Consider the following 16,373-nt stretch of genomic DNA (forward strand, 5'->3'; position numbering starts at 1 on the left):
ATTACAAGTTGGGAATATTATGCAGTTGAAAACAAACAAGATAAAAAAGCGAACAAATCATCGACTTCATTGTTATCATCACTGGCAGCAAGCGAAATTAGTTTTTTAAAAATATCTGCACGTTTGGCATTAGTCACTTTTCCTTCAAATTGACGAGACAAAAAATTGAAAACCACTTTCAGGTCCAAATCAACAGGTTGTCCAACATGACGCAGCCCAAGAATAACAGAGAAATCCGCTGAGCTAAAAGGTATTGAGATATCTTCACCAATAACTAACGAGCACAAATCAAACTGAAATCTATTGAGAACATAATCAATTCTCGAACTACTTATCGCAAGGACAAGGATATCAATCCATTTCGCAAACGGCGTATTTTTTATCCTACCAATTTGTTGCTCACCTAAGACATGCTTCAGTTTTCTCATCATGGATTTAAAGAAATGGGGGGAACAACGTGAAAGTAGCTTTGAACACAATTCATTTTCCTCCTTCTGCTCATTACCAGATTCAACAAGGTTCTTCTCAACAGCAAACTCTACGTTAGAAAATGAGAAAAAGATAAGAAATCTATCTCTGATGTATATATATATATTTATATATCAGAACGTGACTTTTTTTACAAAAAATCTAGGCTAAATATTAACACAAATAAAGAGAGTCGATCAATTATCAATCACATTACTATTAGCATAAAAGAAACGTGGTCATTGGGGATAATTGGTTCATAAAGCCAACACTTTTTAACTTGATTTATAAAATTCATAAGTGATCTTCAGAAATAATGCAATATAACTAAAGAATCAACTTGATAACAATAAGAAAAAGGAAACCCTAGAAATTGGGGACAAATATTCCTAATCAATGGGAAAAAATTTGGAAAAAAATAACGAAATAAAATAGCGACATCATAACAACATGGTTCAATTTAAAAATTACAGAAACTTTCAAACTTGATTTCCGCGTTCTTTGATTTCTCTATTTCACAACTTTCTTTACTATCTTTTTCTTTGGTGATTTACTCGTCATTTTCTCCTTTGCTTCTTTACTCTTCTTCGGATTCTTGCACTCAAGTTTTTTACCCATTTTGTCTCTCTGTTGTTGGATTTCTTTGCCAAGTTTTCGTCCGATTCACAGTAGCATGAAATAGATAGAGTTTGGGAGACGTCGGGAATTAGGAGTAATGTCGGGAAGAAAATTAAAAAATACATGAGGGAAGCGTAAAAATTAAAAAAAAAATACAAGAGGGTGTTTAAGGGTTATCAAAAAACAAGGACAACAACGTAACTTCATGCGATTTATGGACCTTAAACATATATTAAAATGGGTCAAAGAGTTAAAACTGATTTTTTCTGACATGAAGACTGGAAACACATTTTTGTTTACTTTTGGGGATTTTTGAAAAGTTTGCCCTTCTTAAAAACACAATTTTAAATTCAATTAATTTTACACAAAAAGTCATTCACGGGAGATGCCCATTTAAATTTACCAGGTAATTAATTCTTCTTCAAAAAAGATCTATTTAGCGTTAAACTGATCAAACAGAAACTTGTTAGTAAAAGAATTTCGGAGATTAATTTTGAAATTAAATGAAAATAAACAATCATCAACAAGCAAGGAATCGTGATGTTTCATCAAATCCATCATATATAACTAGAAATTTCAGTAGCACAAACCCAAAACGGCGGTATTTGAATTATTTTATCGTCATTTGCATATTTATAATCCATCTCAATATTATTCATGGGTCGATAATCGTTTTTCTTGCAAAAATGGTGGGAATCTTCCCTAAACCATCCAGAAAACCAAAAAATGTATTTCCAAAAAATTGCACAACCAAGAATAGGCCGTGATTCTTGTGGCGATCAGTTAGTCAGAGGGGCCAATCATCTTTTCTGGCACTACTAGACTATCAAATTCTTCAGACTTGAGAACCCCAAGTTTCAAGGCAGCTTCCTGCACAATCAACATCTTGTTCGTTTATCGAGTGGAAAAATGTTTTGCGCTGCTAATACGCTTGAAAACAATTCGATTCGCCCGCATGAGATTGATAATATCAGTGTCATCAGACGGTAATATTTAGACCAACTGATAATGAATTGTACAGGTAAGTATTGGGTGAAAAGCAAACCTTCAAGGTGGATCCCTCCTTGTGAGCTTTCTTGGCAACTGCGGCAGCATTATCATAGCCGATTTTCTATAATAAACATGGTATCATTCACTAGTTCAAACATGTATATGTGGGCGTGTACGTGTACAAATTGCTTTCCATACATAAATATTGATATATGCATATACATGTAAATGAAGTAGGATAAAAAGATTTGAAGCTTAAATGGAAACTCACAGGGTTCAATGACGTGACAAGCATGAGGGACTGCAAGGTTAAGAAGGAATCCGTGTTCAATTAGACAAAGGGTGTTTCATCGAATAATTTAAATGAACTTTCAAGAAATGGAGCCATATGGCTACTGACCTCATGTAACAATTTAGAAATTCTTTCTTTATTGGCTTGAATTCCCCTCACACAATTCTTCTCGAAGGAAACAGAGGCATCCCCAAGCAATCTCAACGACTAACCAACAATATATAAGTATTAAAAATCATTCTCCAAACACAATGATTAACACACACTCAAACATGTATATATGTATATTAATATAGACAGGGGGACATGCATATGAAAATTAAGGTGCTGAGATATGCTTACTACTTAGTGAAATTTTTTATTTCACGTCTGCCCCACCTCCAAAACTGCATTCAGATGGTGTGGACGCAGACACAAGTGCCACAAGCTAATTTCCATGCTTACAATAAAATTCTTTTGTTTCCAAACTGGGATATATCCATATCATGCCTATGTTCAATTTCTTACCAGACTGACCTGATTACCCACATATCATTTGCCAACAACCCCACCATGTGTGTGTGTGTGTAGAAAGGCACCAAATTAAGAACTAGCAAAAATAGCATAAAGACAGATACTGATATAAGAAATACTGTACCATACATGTAAAACATTGCTAGCAATCACAGGCTTAAAAACATTCAGTTCAAAATGTCCATTTGATCCACCCACTGTAACTGCAATATGATTGCCCATAACCTGGACCAAACGAAAATTATTTAGAAATTGTTGGATATAAAATAGGAAAAAAAGACTGAAACTATCCTAGAAACATTTTTCAAATTATATTTTAATCATAACTATAACTGATACTAACCTGAGCGCACACCATTGTCAGAGCTTCACACTGTGTGGGGTTCACCTTTCCCTGGAATGTTAAGATCATTCAAGAGATGAGCAATGAATAATCATAACAGTAAATAAGTTAAAATCTAAGAATAAATCAATTGAAAAACACCATTACCGGCATTATACTGCTGCCTGGTTCATTTTCTGGAAGTATGAGTTCTCCTAAGCCACAACGTGGACCACTGGGTATATGAAAAGATATGAGAACAACCCCATTGAATTGTAGTACAGGCATTAAAAAATATAACTAGATTTCACATACCTTCCCAAAAAACGAATATCATTGGCAATCTTCATTAGAGAAACAGCAATCGTATTTAAGGCACCACTTGTTTCAACAAAACTGTCATGTGCAGCCTATCAAGTGATCATAAAGGAAAATTTCTGGATGATTAATTCTTAAAAGACACTTTGCTCATACAAGCGGTAAAGCCAATCAGATTTATATTTGAAGTAAGAAATCTTGTGGTGACTACAACCGAAAAGCTGAATAAAGATGTAAGCATTTAGAGTTGTGAACGCAGAAGAAAACTTAAGATATAGAGATTTAGCAGTGCTTCAATTTCACAGTAGAAAACTTAAGAATAGAGATTTACCAGAGCTTCAAATTTATTTTCAGCAGTAACAAATGGCAAATTAGTTTCCTTGGCGACTGCTGCAGCAATCTTTACATCAAACCTGATAACAGAAGGTTGATTTCGTGAAACAGAATAGATCAACACTTTCACTATGCCACTATCACAAGCTACAAAAAGGAGCAAAGATCAAGTAACTAGAACATCCAGCAAACCTCCGCTTACCCTTTCTTGGTGTTCAAACCAGTTCCTACAGCAGTGCCCCCCTGTGCAAGCTGCAGATGCATTCCAAAACTTTAGAAACACATCGAGAGAAAGCAGATAAAGTTGAAATTAAAGAAAAGAAAGATAGCGAGGACATAAACAAACCTGATACATGCGAGGGAGGGTGCATAATACTCGATCAATTCCATATTTCACCTGCAACCAGAGGGAACAACTTTAGAGTTTTAATAAGTATGTTATAAACCTTAAAGATAAAACTAAAATTGGGAAATATTGCTAAAGGTAATGGATTAAGTCATACTTGAGTGGTATATCCACTAAACTCTTGTCCAAGTGTCAGAGGAGTTGCATCTTGTGTGTGCGTCCGCCCAATTTTAACAATGTCTTTGAATTCAACCGTCTAAAATTAAATACAGAGCAGATTGAGTCATTTAACATGGTTGTGAACAACATAGTATGGTAACCGTAAGTGTCTACAAACATAGCAATTCATTTGTGCAAATAGGGGATTACAAATCATGGTAAAAAAGCCAAGATAATATATATAAAACAGAGGAAAGTGCATAAATAAAAGAAAGTGGTGGGGTTGAGAGCAATCCAATATCATTATTATCCCATACACTGGAGTCAGTATGATCATGAGACGGACACAAACCAAAACCCACCAGAGGAAGATAATTGTCAATTATAGATTGAAGAAAAGAATGACGGATGACTTTAGAAACAACAAATATCAACCTAAAGAATGCTGAGGGAAAATGGGCAGTTAAACTGACCTTTGAATGCAGTGTTGTGTGCAACTGTTTCAGTTTTGGCACTAGTCCATGATTTATTTCCATTGCGGCTGCAATGTGCATTACCTATGCAGAAGATAAGCCAAGGAAATTCAACCAGCTGCCCAATAATTCAGATAACATGTGTGTGTCAATCTCGGAGCACTGGGCTTACAGTTGGAAAGGTGTCATTAGAAGACTGTGATCTGTTCACATGATCGTTTGGATGCACAAACTTTTCACCGCGCTTGTGGCCGAGAATTTCAGCTGCTCTATTCGCAATAACCTGTCACATAAATGATAATGATATTGATCTAAATAAAAGTACATTATTTGACTCTATGCTGCACAGAAAATCAATCCACACAATTGATCTCATTGGGAATTAAATTAAAATAATCATAATGAAATTCTCAAGGATGAAACATGCTCACCGAGAAACTAAGGAATGAAAAGTAAATGTAAGGACACTATTAATTATCTAGTATTTGTCAAGAATTAACAATAATTATTTTAATGTGATGAATTAGAATAATTAAGCCAAATATTACAAAGATTGATTATGTGTAGAAAAAATTTACAGACGATATTAAAATACATGCTGCATGAGCATTGAAATAATCAATCAGACTGGGTCATGTTTAACCCAAAATATGAAAAAGGCGAAACACACACTAATTTTATATCACACATTCACACTCATCCCTCCTCTCTCTTAATTCAAACCCTGTCCCCAACCGTCGTTTCCTCATCATTGCCCCAATATGCCACCTGTCACTGGAAACGGTCCGTTTACCCTCGATTAAGCTAGCTGTCGATTATCCACAATTGTTGCACTTTTGAACGTAGGTGCAGATTTTGTGTGCAGTTTAAGGTAAAACCGTCGAATTGGTTGTAGTTTTGTAAAATTGGGCTCGAAGATTTGGGATTATTGACCGGTGGTGTTGTAAAATTCGAGTTTCAGCTATTTTGTTAGATTTGGTACTGCAAAATATAAGCTAGGTATAATCTCGAAATTAAGTTGTTAAATTTTAATTTCGCATCATTTGGAACTAAAATGGAATTTATGCAATTTTTTAAACTTAAATTGACGATTTTTGGGAATTTTAGTTGAAAAGTAGTTGTATTTGGAAATTTGAAATGCCTAAATTAGTTGTTTTGGGAGTTTAGGCTTAAAAGTTAATTGTTAATGAACAAAATAACCCAAATTGGTAAGTTAAATGTTGTGATATATTTGTCTTCATACTGGGCTTGACCCACATCCCTTATGGGGCTGTCGTTAGGGGTGTGGGTTTTGGGTTCGTGTATCGGATACTCGATCAGATTGCTTAATTCTTGAAAATGTCAGGTTCGGTTAAAAATCCGAATCCGGATTTCTGAAATCAGGTAGATGTCGGGTAAATTTTTGGGTTCCCAATCGGGTATCGAATACTCTAACAAATTTTTTTTAAAAAAAAAATATATAGCATGACAATATATAAATTCCCTGTCAACTTTAGATTCAAACCCGTTCATAAAAAATAAGTGTCAACAGAAAAATAAACAGAAAGAAAGAAATACTAGCTGGTCTCTAGCCCACACCTTTGAGTGAAGAAAGCTGTGCTGTATGTATGATTCGAAAGTGAAAACCACGAGTTATATTGAATAAAATTGAAACGGCATTCCAAAATAGTGACCAAAAGTGTAGTGAGCGCGAAACAAGGGGGGTTCTAGAGCCTGCCACAATTGTGGTGAGTGTTTCTTTATGTGTTCTTGTTTTTGGTGGAATTTTTTTTCCCATCTAAATTCGGTCATGTTGCTGAATGTAAAACATTTGAGGTCTCAAATTGAATTGAAGGTTGTTGAAGGGGAAAGCAATGTGCTTGAGTGTTTTTTTTCTGCTTGTACTCGTAACTACCGGATCTTTTTCAGGTATCCAAAGTCGGAATATTTGGGGATAATCTTGGTAAAACTTCATTTTTAAATAATGAACCTCTCCAAGTGTATTTGAGTGCTTCCAAATACACATGAGAAAGTCGTTTTTTCTAAAATGTTTGACCAATGTTATTTTGCTAACTACCCCCAAAAGTCGGGAAGTGAGGTTATCGGACCCGACAAGACGTCCACCCTAACTGTTGTGGTTGTTTTGTGATTCCATAATGGGTTAATAAGTTAGTTCTGATGCAGCTTGTAGAGGGTCTGCCAGTGGTGCCCCCTGAGTTGAGTTGAGTTGGGAGTGTCGATTTTCCCATATATTATATCTTTTATGTTTGGAGTCTAAGCATTTATTGGGATACTACTTGTGGTTTAGATTGGATTGTGATGTGATTGAGTCTGTGCAGCTCTGCATGCGATTGTAATTGTGTTTGAGCCAATGTAGCTTTGTTCGTGGATTTGCTTGGTCATTGGTCAGTGTGGTGTTATTATTGATGGTTTCTATCTTTCAGTTTATATTCGAGAGTATATTTTGTGTATTGAGTTGTTTTCTTTTCCCTGATGTGTCCTATTCATAGTTGTTTGGGGCTCAAGGCGCACCGAGGCCATGGAGCCTGAGGCGCAATGCGAGGTGCGTGCCTTACCGAAGCAAGACGCGCATTTTTTAATTTTTTAAAAAATATATTTACCATAGAATAAATATATTATAATATGAAATAATTAATTCACAATGTCGCGCAAAACAAAAAATAATTAATAAGTTCGTAGTAATTAGTAACATGATTAAAATTCTCCAATTATCCAAATTAAGTTTATCTTCTTACATCGAATCAATAGAGATCCCACTTTGTTCTTCTTGAACTTCATCATTTTCTTGATCAACATTAATTAATTCTTCCTCTTCATCTAAAAAATGTGAAATCGGTATTTTTCTGGTTGTTTTGGATGCAGATGCGCTCACCTCATTCTTCTGTTCAGAGTTCTCTTCTTCTGATTCCGGTGTTGGGGCGTTGGGTTGGTAGGGTTTGGTTTTGATTTGGGTTTGGGTTTGCGCTATTTGTTTTAAACAAGTAATTAAAAAAAATTCACCATGGCGTGCTTAAGTAAACTTCCAAGGCTAGTCCATGCAAGTGCCTGGACTAGCTTTAGTAAATCGCTGGGTCCTCGCCTGGTGGCAAGCGAGCAGCGCTCGCCTTTGACAACTGAGGTCTTATTTACAGGAAAGTCATACCGAAATTTCGGTCGGAACAAAAGAAAAAATTAACTTGTTTTTTTTTATGTTTACATTAATAAGTCCTTATTGTGTGTTACTTAAATATTAATAAGGACACAGACCCTCATTATAAGTCACTGATTCATTGTCACCAATCAAATTCAAAATTCGACCTTGAGGTGCTTAGACCAAATCTCCTCATCCTCCAGAACTCTTTGGGACAATACCTGTTTCTTTGCCCAAATTAAATCTTAACAAAATAATAATAGCAGACGTATCAAGAGAAAATAGTGACCCAATCAAGTAAGAAATTGAAAAGGTTGTGTCAAAACTATATAGACTAGAAGCAAAAAATTCAAAACCAAGTACCTCATTGGCATTCATGTTACTCTGAGTGCCACTTCCAGTTTGCCAGACTACCAATGGGAAATGATCACTCAATTTTCCCTCGGCAACTTCTTGTGCAGCTTGCATAACTGCATTCCCTATGGATGGATCCAGTCCATATTCCATGTTTACCTACAGAAAAAATGGTATCTTCAAGTCATTCCAGCTAGATATCGAATAATTAATTCAGTGATCAATACTATGTTGTACAATGTCACCTAACAAATTTAAGAACCATAATATTATGGATAAATACGTTAATACAATCACGAGTTCCACAAACCGATCAAACATGTGTTTAAGAAGATTGAGTTGAGGGAATAAAATACCAAACATTTAAGTGCCATTACCGAAGATAGCCATCATGAAAGTGCAATATGCTCTAAAAAAGCTCAAGATCAATGTTCTAAATGGCAGTCGAGGTGGTCGTCTAGGCACCGTCCAGGCAGGAGGCGGCCATCGACTACACCGCCTGTAGGCGGTCAAAGGTGAGATGGGGCAGGCAAGGTGGGTTTAGGCGGTCAAAAAGTCAACAAAATTTAAATATACTACTTTATAAATACATTATGCACTCTCTCTTCAAAGCACAATAGCCAATCCAATCACCCACAACTGCTACAAGCCCTACTTTGTTCTGCCTCAAACCTCCGCCGTCAGCCAGCCCACTAGGTTAGAACTATTATTACATTAGTATAATACATTTTCAGTATTAATATGATGATGAACACTTATTTGTAACTTGTATAAATTGTATTACATTGTATGAAGATTACTTATGCATAAAAATCATTTAATTTATGCATATTGCATGATTATATATAATTAGATATAAAATACAGCATAAAAATATTCAACCGCCTAAGCACCCGCGCACCGCCTACTGCCATTTAAAACAATGCTCAAGATGAACAAACAAACAAAATGAAACAAGCAGATTTATCGTGGTCCATGATCTTTGGGAAAAACTAAACTAATGATAAGCAGCTCACCTTAGCAGCACATTTCTTAAGAATCCCAAATGCACGTATAATTGGTTCAGGCATTCTTTCACGCTCACCTCCAATCTCAAAGTTCTGCAACGACCTTTGAGTCTGTGCACCCCATAATCTGATCCATTTAATCATAAATATTGTCAAAAAAACCTAACAGCAAAGAACGAGCTGACACCCGCTCTACTTCAAATTCGTCGGAAAACAAACAACTGCCCATATCGAACGATGAAAAGCATTTCTCAATACTATTAGCAAAGGCAGGCACTAGATAGATGTAATGATTCGTACAAGTAAATGAAGTTTTTTTTTTCGCAAATAACGGATCATGTCGACAAAGAGTAGTCTTTTTGGATCATATCTATAATTTCTGAGTCTTAATTTCACGAATTGTCTATAATTTCTGAGTATCCGGTTGAATCATGAAATGCGATCCCTCATAACAGTTGGAAAATCCCAGGAGATGAGTGCACATAAATTCAAAATAACAAAAAAATCTAGTAAAAAAAGGTCGCTAGCAGCTTTGGAAAAAAAATGCAGAGAAGATAAAGATCCTGGATAAGAAGTAATCTTCAAGACGTACTTGTCGGAGGGAACTTGAATGAGGCCAAAAGTGTCTCTTTCTTCTCTAAAAGAATTTGAATACAGTCTGAAGCTTGCAGCTGAACAACGGAGCGAATCCGGCAGACATGACGTCGCCGTGGATGCAGCTGACAATCGCCGGCAAGCTGCGAACATGGGAGGAGGAGGAAGTTTACGATCTGTGACAAGAAGAATAAGAATGCGGTCTTCCTATAACAATCAAATGGGCCGCAAATGGAGACTCTTTACCAAGGGCTTCACAATATTTTGAGATCAGACAAATAATAATAATAATAATAATAATAATAATAATGTTATACATATATATATATATATATATATATGATATTTAGGTGATTGATTTGATTGAAATGTTACTTTTATAGACTGATTTCTCTACATTATAAATAGAGGTGTTTAGTTGTAATTAGTTTGAGTGGTTTTCTCTCATTCTCTCTACTAAATTTATAACACGTTATCAGCACGAGTGTTCTTCAAAGGTAAACTCATTAATTATTTTCTTTTGTATGTATGCTCCCGATGAAGCACAATATGTAGATTTCATACCGGTGCACTCGAAATAGCAAATTTGATCTTATGATGATAATTTTAGTTTTATATTAATACTCCAGAAGTACCACAATATTTTATGTTTATATCGATTCTCTTGAAGAAGCACAAATTCTTATTTTATGTTGGTGTTCTTAAAGCAGCACTACATATTTTTATGTTGATAATCGTGATAGATCTAAGGATACAAGATCTTAAATTTACCAATATTCCTGAAGAATATTATTCAAGATCTTATATCTATCAATATTCCTGAAAAATATTATCCAAGATCTTCAATTTATATTCCTGAAGAATATTGACTAAATACAAATTAGGAATACATTTACTTTATATGCTTTTACATTTTGACCATTAACGTGATTGATTATTAATTATTATTATTTTTTTCCTCAGCTCTATGTATATACTAATTGATTAGTGACTTATTGCACTTAATAAGTTAATTATTGTTGGATTTTATATTGCAACATTAGTACTAGTTAGGATTTTACATGGTTTTGAAAACTATTGATTAATTGTTTTCTTGATAAATGCTTTTACTATAATTGAATATGTTAATATATTTGTCAAATCGGTTTATAATATGGACATGATTAAATTTTGTGATACTATATAACTTTTTTAATATTATACCAAAAAAAATGTCTCTAAAATTTCATTCGTCATTAATTTTCTTAATTTTTTTTCATTTAACAGTTGCTATGGCAAATATTACCAAACTCGAATTCGAAGCACTTGACATCAGTGGAAAAAACTATTTGTCATGGATTTTGGATGCCGAGGTTCATCTTATTTCTAAAAATCTTGGAGATACGATAAAAGAAGCAAACAACGAATCCCTGCAGGATCTTGCAAAATCACTCATTTTCCTTCGTCACCATCTCGATGATGGATTAAAAGCCGAGTATCTCACTGTGAAAAACCCGCAAGAACTTTGGAAAGATCTTAAATAAAGGTTTGACCGTCAGAGAACTATAGTTCTCCCAAGAGCCCGCTATGAATGGATCCACCTTCGACTGCAAGATTTCAAATCTGTAAGCGACTATAATTCTGCATTATTCAAGATTTGTTCCAAGCTCAAACTTTGTGGAGAAAATATTTCTGATCAAGATCTACTTGAAAAAAATTCTCTACTTTCCACGCATCAAATGTGCTCCTGCAGCAGCAATATCGTGAGCGTGGATTTAACAAATACTCTGAGCTTATTTCATGCCTACTAGTTGCTTAACAGAACAATGAAGTACTGATGAAAAATCATCAAATGCGCCCAACCGGCTCTATACCATTTCCTGAAGCAAATGAAACAGCATTCCCTGAAGTGAATGTCAACTCAACCCAAATCCCTCATTATGGAAGAGGGCGTGGGCGTGGACGCGGACGTGGCAATGGTCAAAGGAAAAATTATCAGCAACATGATGGAAAGAGACAGAAAACAAACCACCAGCCGTGGAAACCGAATAATGAAGAATCAGTTGGAAAACCAAAAGAATATGAAAATAAGTGTTTCAAATGTGGAACGGATGGGCATTGGTCTCGTACCTGCCGTACGGCAAAGCATCTTGTGGATCTCTACCAAAATTCAATCAAAGAAAAAGGAAAAATAGAGACAAATTTTGCTGATGATGATGGCCCTGTCGACATAACTCATTTAGATATCTCTGATTTCTTTGCACAACTGGATGGAAATATTGATCATTTGATTGGGGGTGGTGTGCTAGAAAATATAGATTGATCAAATTTTGATTCTAGTATTTTTTGTCTTAGCTCAAAGTTTTTAATTATCTATGTTTTTCTAGAATGTCCGCATTATTATATATTGGTTTAAGGTTTTTCTTGAGTTGTAATAAGTGATAACTACTTTGAGAACCTTGTTTAACTACAATTTTATTTTATGTATCTTAGAGTTATAACTTACTTTATTATGCATTTATTTTTAGATTAATGAGGGAATATCAAGACGTTTGTCTAGCTGATAGTGGTACAACACACACTATCCTTAAAAGCAAAAGGTATTTTTTTGAATTAACATTAACTGAAAATAATGTTATAACAATATCGGGTGCATCAAAAATTATTGAAGGCCATGGAAAGGCAAAATTCATTTTACCAAATGAGACAAACCTATATATTGAAAATGCTCTATATCCTAGCAAATCAAATAGAAATTTGCTTAGCTTTAAAGATATCCGCCGAAATGGATATCATATTGAAACATTGAATGCAAACAATGTTGAATACCTTTGTATTACATCTATTATATGCGGCCAGAAGCAAATAAAAGAAAGATTACGTGCACTCTCCTCTGGAATATATTGCACAATAATTAAAGCAATTGAGGCAAATACAGTCACAAACACGAAGTTTGTTGACAAGAAAAATTTCATATTATGGCACGACCAACTTGGTTACCCTGGGAGTTCGATGATGCAAAGAATAATAAATAATACTCGTGGACATCCCCTAAAGAACCAAAAGATTATTTTAAATGATGACTTTTCATGTGTGGCCTGTTCATGAGGCAAACTCATTATAAGAACTTCCCCAACGAAGGTTGATATTGAAATTCCAACATTCTTGGAAAGAATTCATGGGGATACACCCATCATGTGGACCATTTCGATACTTCACGGTATTAATTGATGCCTCAACTAGGTGGTCACATGTTAGTTTGCTTGCAACTCGAAATATAGCTTTTTCATAGCTACTTGGTCAAATTACGAGCTCAATTCCCTGATCACCCAGTCAAGACAATTCGTCTTGATAATGCTGCTGAATTCAAATCACAAGCATTTGATGATTTTTGTATATCAATTGGGATCTCAGTTGAGCATTCAGTTGCTCATGTTTATACACAGAATGATCTTGCAGAATCATTTATTAAAAGATTGCAATTAATTGCAAGACCGCTACTCATGAAAACAAAACTACCATCTTCAGTCTGGGGTCATGCTATCATACACGCTGCATCACTGATTCGTGTAAGACCAACTAATTATCGCCAATAGAGTATTTGGTTGTGCGGTACAAGTACCTATCCCACCTACACAACGGATCAAAATGGGTCCACAACGTAGACTTGGAATTTATATGGGATATGACTCACCTTCTATCATTAGATATTTGGAGCCATTAACAGGCGACTTGTTTACCGCAAGATTTGCATACTGTCATGATGAAAGTGATTTTCCAACACTGGGAAGATCAAAATTGTATCCAGAAAAACAACGAAAAATTTGTTGGAATGAGAAAACATTATCACATTATGATCCCCGAAACAATAAATGTGATCAAGAAGTTGGAAGGATCATTCACTTGCAAAGGATTGCCAATGAATTGCCCGATGCTTTTGTTAATACAAAAAATGTAACAAAGTCACACGTACAAGTGGAGAATAGTCCAGTGAAGATCGATGTCCCTACAGGACCATCTAATACTTCACCCACAAATGAATCTAAAATACGCCAGAAACGTGGTCGACCGATTGGTTCGAAGGATACAGTACTTAGGAAAAGAAAGATGCAAGAAAAGCAAGAATTGAAAGCTCCAGAAGAAGCAACCTTACATGATACAACAAGAAAAATAAATGAAACAGATGTGGGTAACATGATTCAAGGAGAACCAGAATCACATGAAAATACCGAGACTTCAACAAATTATTTGATATCTCGTAAAATATGGGATCGGAGAAAAACGAACATTGACAATGTTTTCACTCTTAATGTGGCCCTTGATATCACGCAAGGTGTTAATGACCCCGAACCACAATCTGTTAAAGATTGTCAACAAAGAAATGACTGGCCGAAATGGAAGGAAGCTATACAAGCTAAATTAGATTCTCTAGAAAAACGTAAAGTGTTTGGACCCGTAGTTCAAACACCTAAAAATGTAGTCCCTGTAGGATACAAATGGGTGTTTGTACGAAAAAGGAATGAAAATGATGAAATTGTAAGATACAAAGCCAGACTTGTAGCTCAAGGTTTTTCTCAAAAACCTGGAATCGACTATTAGGAAACATACTCACCTGTGATGGATGCCACCACTTTTCGATTTTTGATTAGCTTGGGTGTATCAGAAAATTTGGACACGCGACTAATGGATGTGGTCACTGCATATTTATATGGTTCACTTGATAACGACATATACATGAAAATCCCTGAATGATTTAAACCACCAGAAGCAAGTGATACAAACCCCAAGAACATGTTCTCAATAAAATTGCAAAAATCATTATATGGATTAAAACAATCCGGACGCATGTGGTACAATCGTCTTAGCAAGTTTCTACTACAAGAAGGTTGTACAAATGATGTTATTTGCCCATGTATTTTTACAAAAAGAACGGATGGTGGTTTTGCAATCGTGACAGTATATGTCGATGATTTAAATCTTATAGGAACTCCCGAAGAGCTCACCAAAACTGCCAATTATTTAAAAAGTGAATTTGAGATGAAAGACTTGGGAAAGATAAAGTTATGTCTTGGATTGCAAATTGAACATTTATCCGAAGGAATGTTTGTTCTTCAATCTTCATACACAGAAAAGATATTAAAACGCTTTTACATGGACAAAAGCACACTCATTAGCATCACCAATGGTCGTCCGATCACTCGACACTAATAAAGATCCTTTCTGTCCACTTGAACATGGAGAAAAAATCATTGGTCCTGAAGTACCATATCTTAGTGCAATTGGTGCATTGTCATATCTTGCAAATTGCACTCGACCAGATATAGCATTTTCTGTTAATCTCCTAGCAAGATATAGTTCTTCTCCAACCCGAAGACATTGGAATGGTGTGAAACACATATTTCGTTAACTTCGTGATACAACTAACATGGGATTGTTTTATTCGAAAAAATCAAATTTATCTTTAATAGGATATGCAGATGCAGGCTATCTTTCAGATCCACATAAAGCCAAATCCCAAACAGGTTATGTGTTTACACGAGGGGGCACTGCTATTTCATGGAAGTCGACAAAGCAAACTTTAACAGCGACATCATCTAATCACTCTGAGATCATTGCAATGCATGAAGCAAGCCGAGAATGTATGTGGTTGAGGTCCGTAACCCAACATATTCAAGAATCATGTGGGTTACCAACAATGAAAGATAGCCCGACGACTATATTTTAAGATAATACTGCTTGCATCGCACAACTAAAAGGAGGAAATATCAAAGGTGATCGAACGAAACATATTTCGCCAAAGTTTTTCTACACACACGAACTTCAGAAGAAAGGTGATATTGATGTACAACAAATTCGTTCTAGTGACAATGTAGCTGATTTATTCACAAAAGCACTACCAACATCAACATTCAAGAAATTGGTACAAGATAGGGATGCATCAATTAACAGATCTTCGGTGATTGAAATCAGGGGGAGTATTAGTTGTTGTACTCTTTTTCCTTCGTTCAGGTTTTTCTCACTGGGTTTTACTGACAAGGTTTTAACGAGGCAATATTGGATTCTCCATCAATCATCTAAGGGGGAGTGTTAAATATATATATATATATATATATATATATATATATATATGATATTTAGGTGATTGATTTGATTGTAATGTTCCTTTTATAGACTAAATTTATAACAAATAACATATTTTAGTTCACGTTTTTCCCTAGTTCTGACGTATAAATAAATGAACTTGAAAATGATTTTGACATCATACAAAAAAAAAAAAAAAAATAGCAACAATCACATTTTTCTTTCGCAGTGGGTTAAAAGGAAAACAAAAATCATTTGTCGAGCTTGCCATTTGAAGACGATCTGATTATGGAGTGAAAAATATTTCACTGTCAAATGTCGAAAAGTTGTCATGTTGGGTGGAAAATTCAAATTCCGCAGAAATGAAGGCTTTTGACTTGTCACAATGCACACAAA

The 16,373-nt window shown here is 35.1% G+C and overlaps 2 protein-coding genes across 2 annotated transcripts; one reads left to right on the forward strand and one right to left on the reverse strand.

Moving 5' to 3' along the window:
• Positions 1 to 1,627: 1,627 nt before the first annotated feature.
• On the reverse strand, positions 1,628 to 10,172 carry LOC142551123 (fumarate hydratase 1, mitochondrial). The gene is made up of 17 exons (XM_075660178.1): positions 9,916 to 10,172; positions 9,333 to 9,450; positions 8,326 to 8,475; positions 5,005 to 5,115; positions 4,833 to 4,916; positions 4,358 to 4,456; positions 4,201 to 4,251; positions 4,057 to 4,106; positions 3,853 to 3,934; positions 3,519 to 3,613; positions 3,372 to 3,438; positions 3,225 to 3,275; positions 3,011 to 3,106; positions 2,477 to 2,575; positions 2,348 to 2,377; positions 2,132 to 2,197; positions 1,628 to 1,956 (listed from the first exon to the last, which is right to left on the reverse strand). Exons 1-17 carry the CDS (start codon positions 10,068 to 10,070, stop codon positions 1,870 to 1,872), a joined length of 1,491 nt encoding a protein of 496 aa, XP_075516293.1. The 5' UTR covers positions 10,071 to 10,172; the 3' UTR covers positions 1,628 to 1,869.
• Positions 10,173 to 15,078: 4,906 nt separating this feature from the next.
• LOC142550548 (secreted RxLR effector protein 161-like) lies at positions 15,079 to 15,929 on the forward strand. Its single transcript, XM_075659622.1, has 4 exons — positions 15,079 to 15,280; positions 15,365 to 15,535; positions 15,623 to 15,816; positions 15,906 to 15,929. The coding sequence occupies exons 1-4, from the start codon at positions 15,079 to 15,081 to the stop codon at positions 15,927 to 15,929; spliced, it is 591 nt and encodes a 196-aa protein (XP_075515737.1).
• The last annotated feature ends 444 nt before the right edge of the window (positions 15,930 to 16,373 follow it).

This window comes from Primulina tabacum, chromosome 7, assembly GCF_025594145.1.
Source record: "Primulina tabacum isolate GXHZ01 chromosome 7, ASM2559414v2, whole genome shotgun sequence".
Taxonomy (NCBI): domain Eukaryota; kingdom Viridiplantae; phylum Streptophyta; class Magnoliopsida; order Lamiales; family Gesneriaceae; genus Primulina; species Primulina tabacum.

Excerpts from the sequence above, each read along its gene's own strand:
- LOC142550548 (XM_075659622.1), top strand. The coding sequence starts at position 15,079 with ATGGTCGTCCGATCACTCGACACTAATAAAGATCCTTTCTGTCCACTT. Across the intron at positions 15,281-15,364 it reads AACCCGAAGACATTGGAATG|GATATGCAGATGCAGGCTAT; the intron begins GTGTGAAACACA and ends TATCTTTAATAG. Across the intron at positions 15,536-15,622 it reads GCATGAAGCAAGCCGAGAAT|ATAATACTGCTTGCATCGCA; the intron begins GTATGTGGTTGA and ends CTATATTTTAAG.
- LOC142551123 (XM_075660178.1), bottom strand. The coding sequence starts at position 10,070 with ATGTTCGCAGCTTGCCGGCGATTGTCAGCTGCATCCACGGCGACGTCA. Across the intron at positions 4,457-4,832 it reads ACACAACACTGCATTCAAAG|ACGGTTGAATTCAAAGACAT; the intron begins GTCAGTTTAACT and ends ATTTAATTTTAG. Across the intron at positions 2,576-3,010 it reads TTGCTAGCAATGTTTTACAT|TCGTTGAGATTGCTTGGGGA; the intron begins GTATGGTACAGT and ends ATTGTTGGTTAG.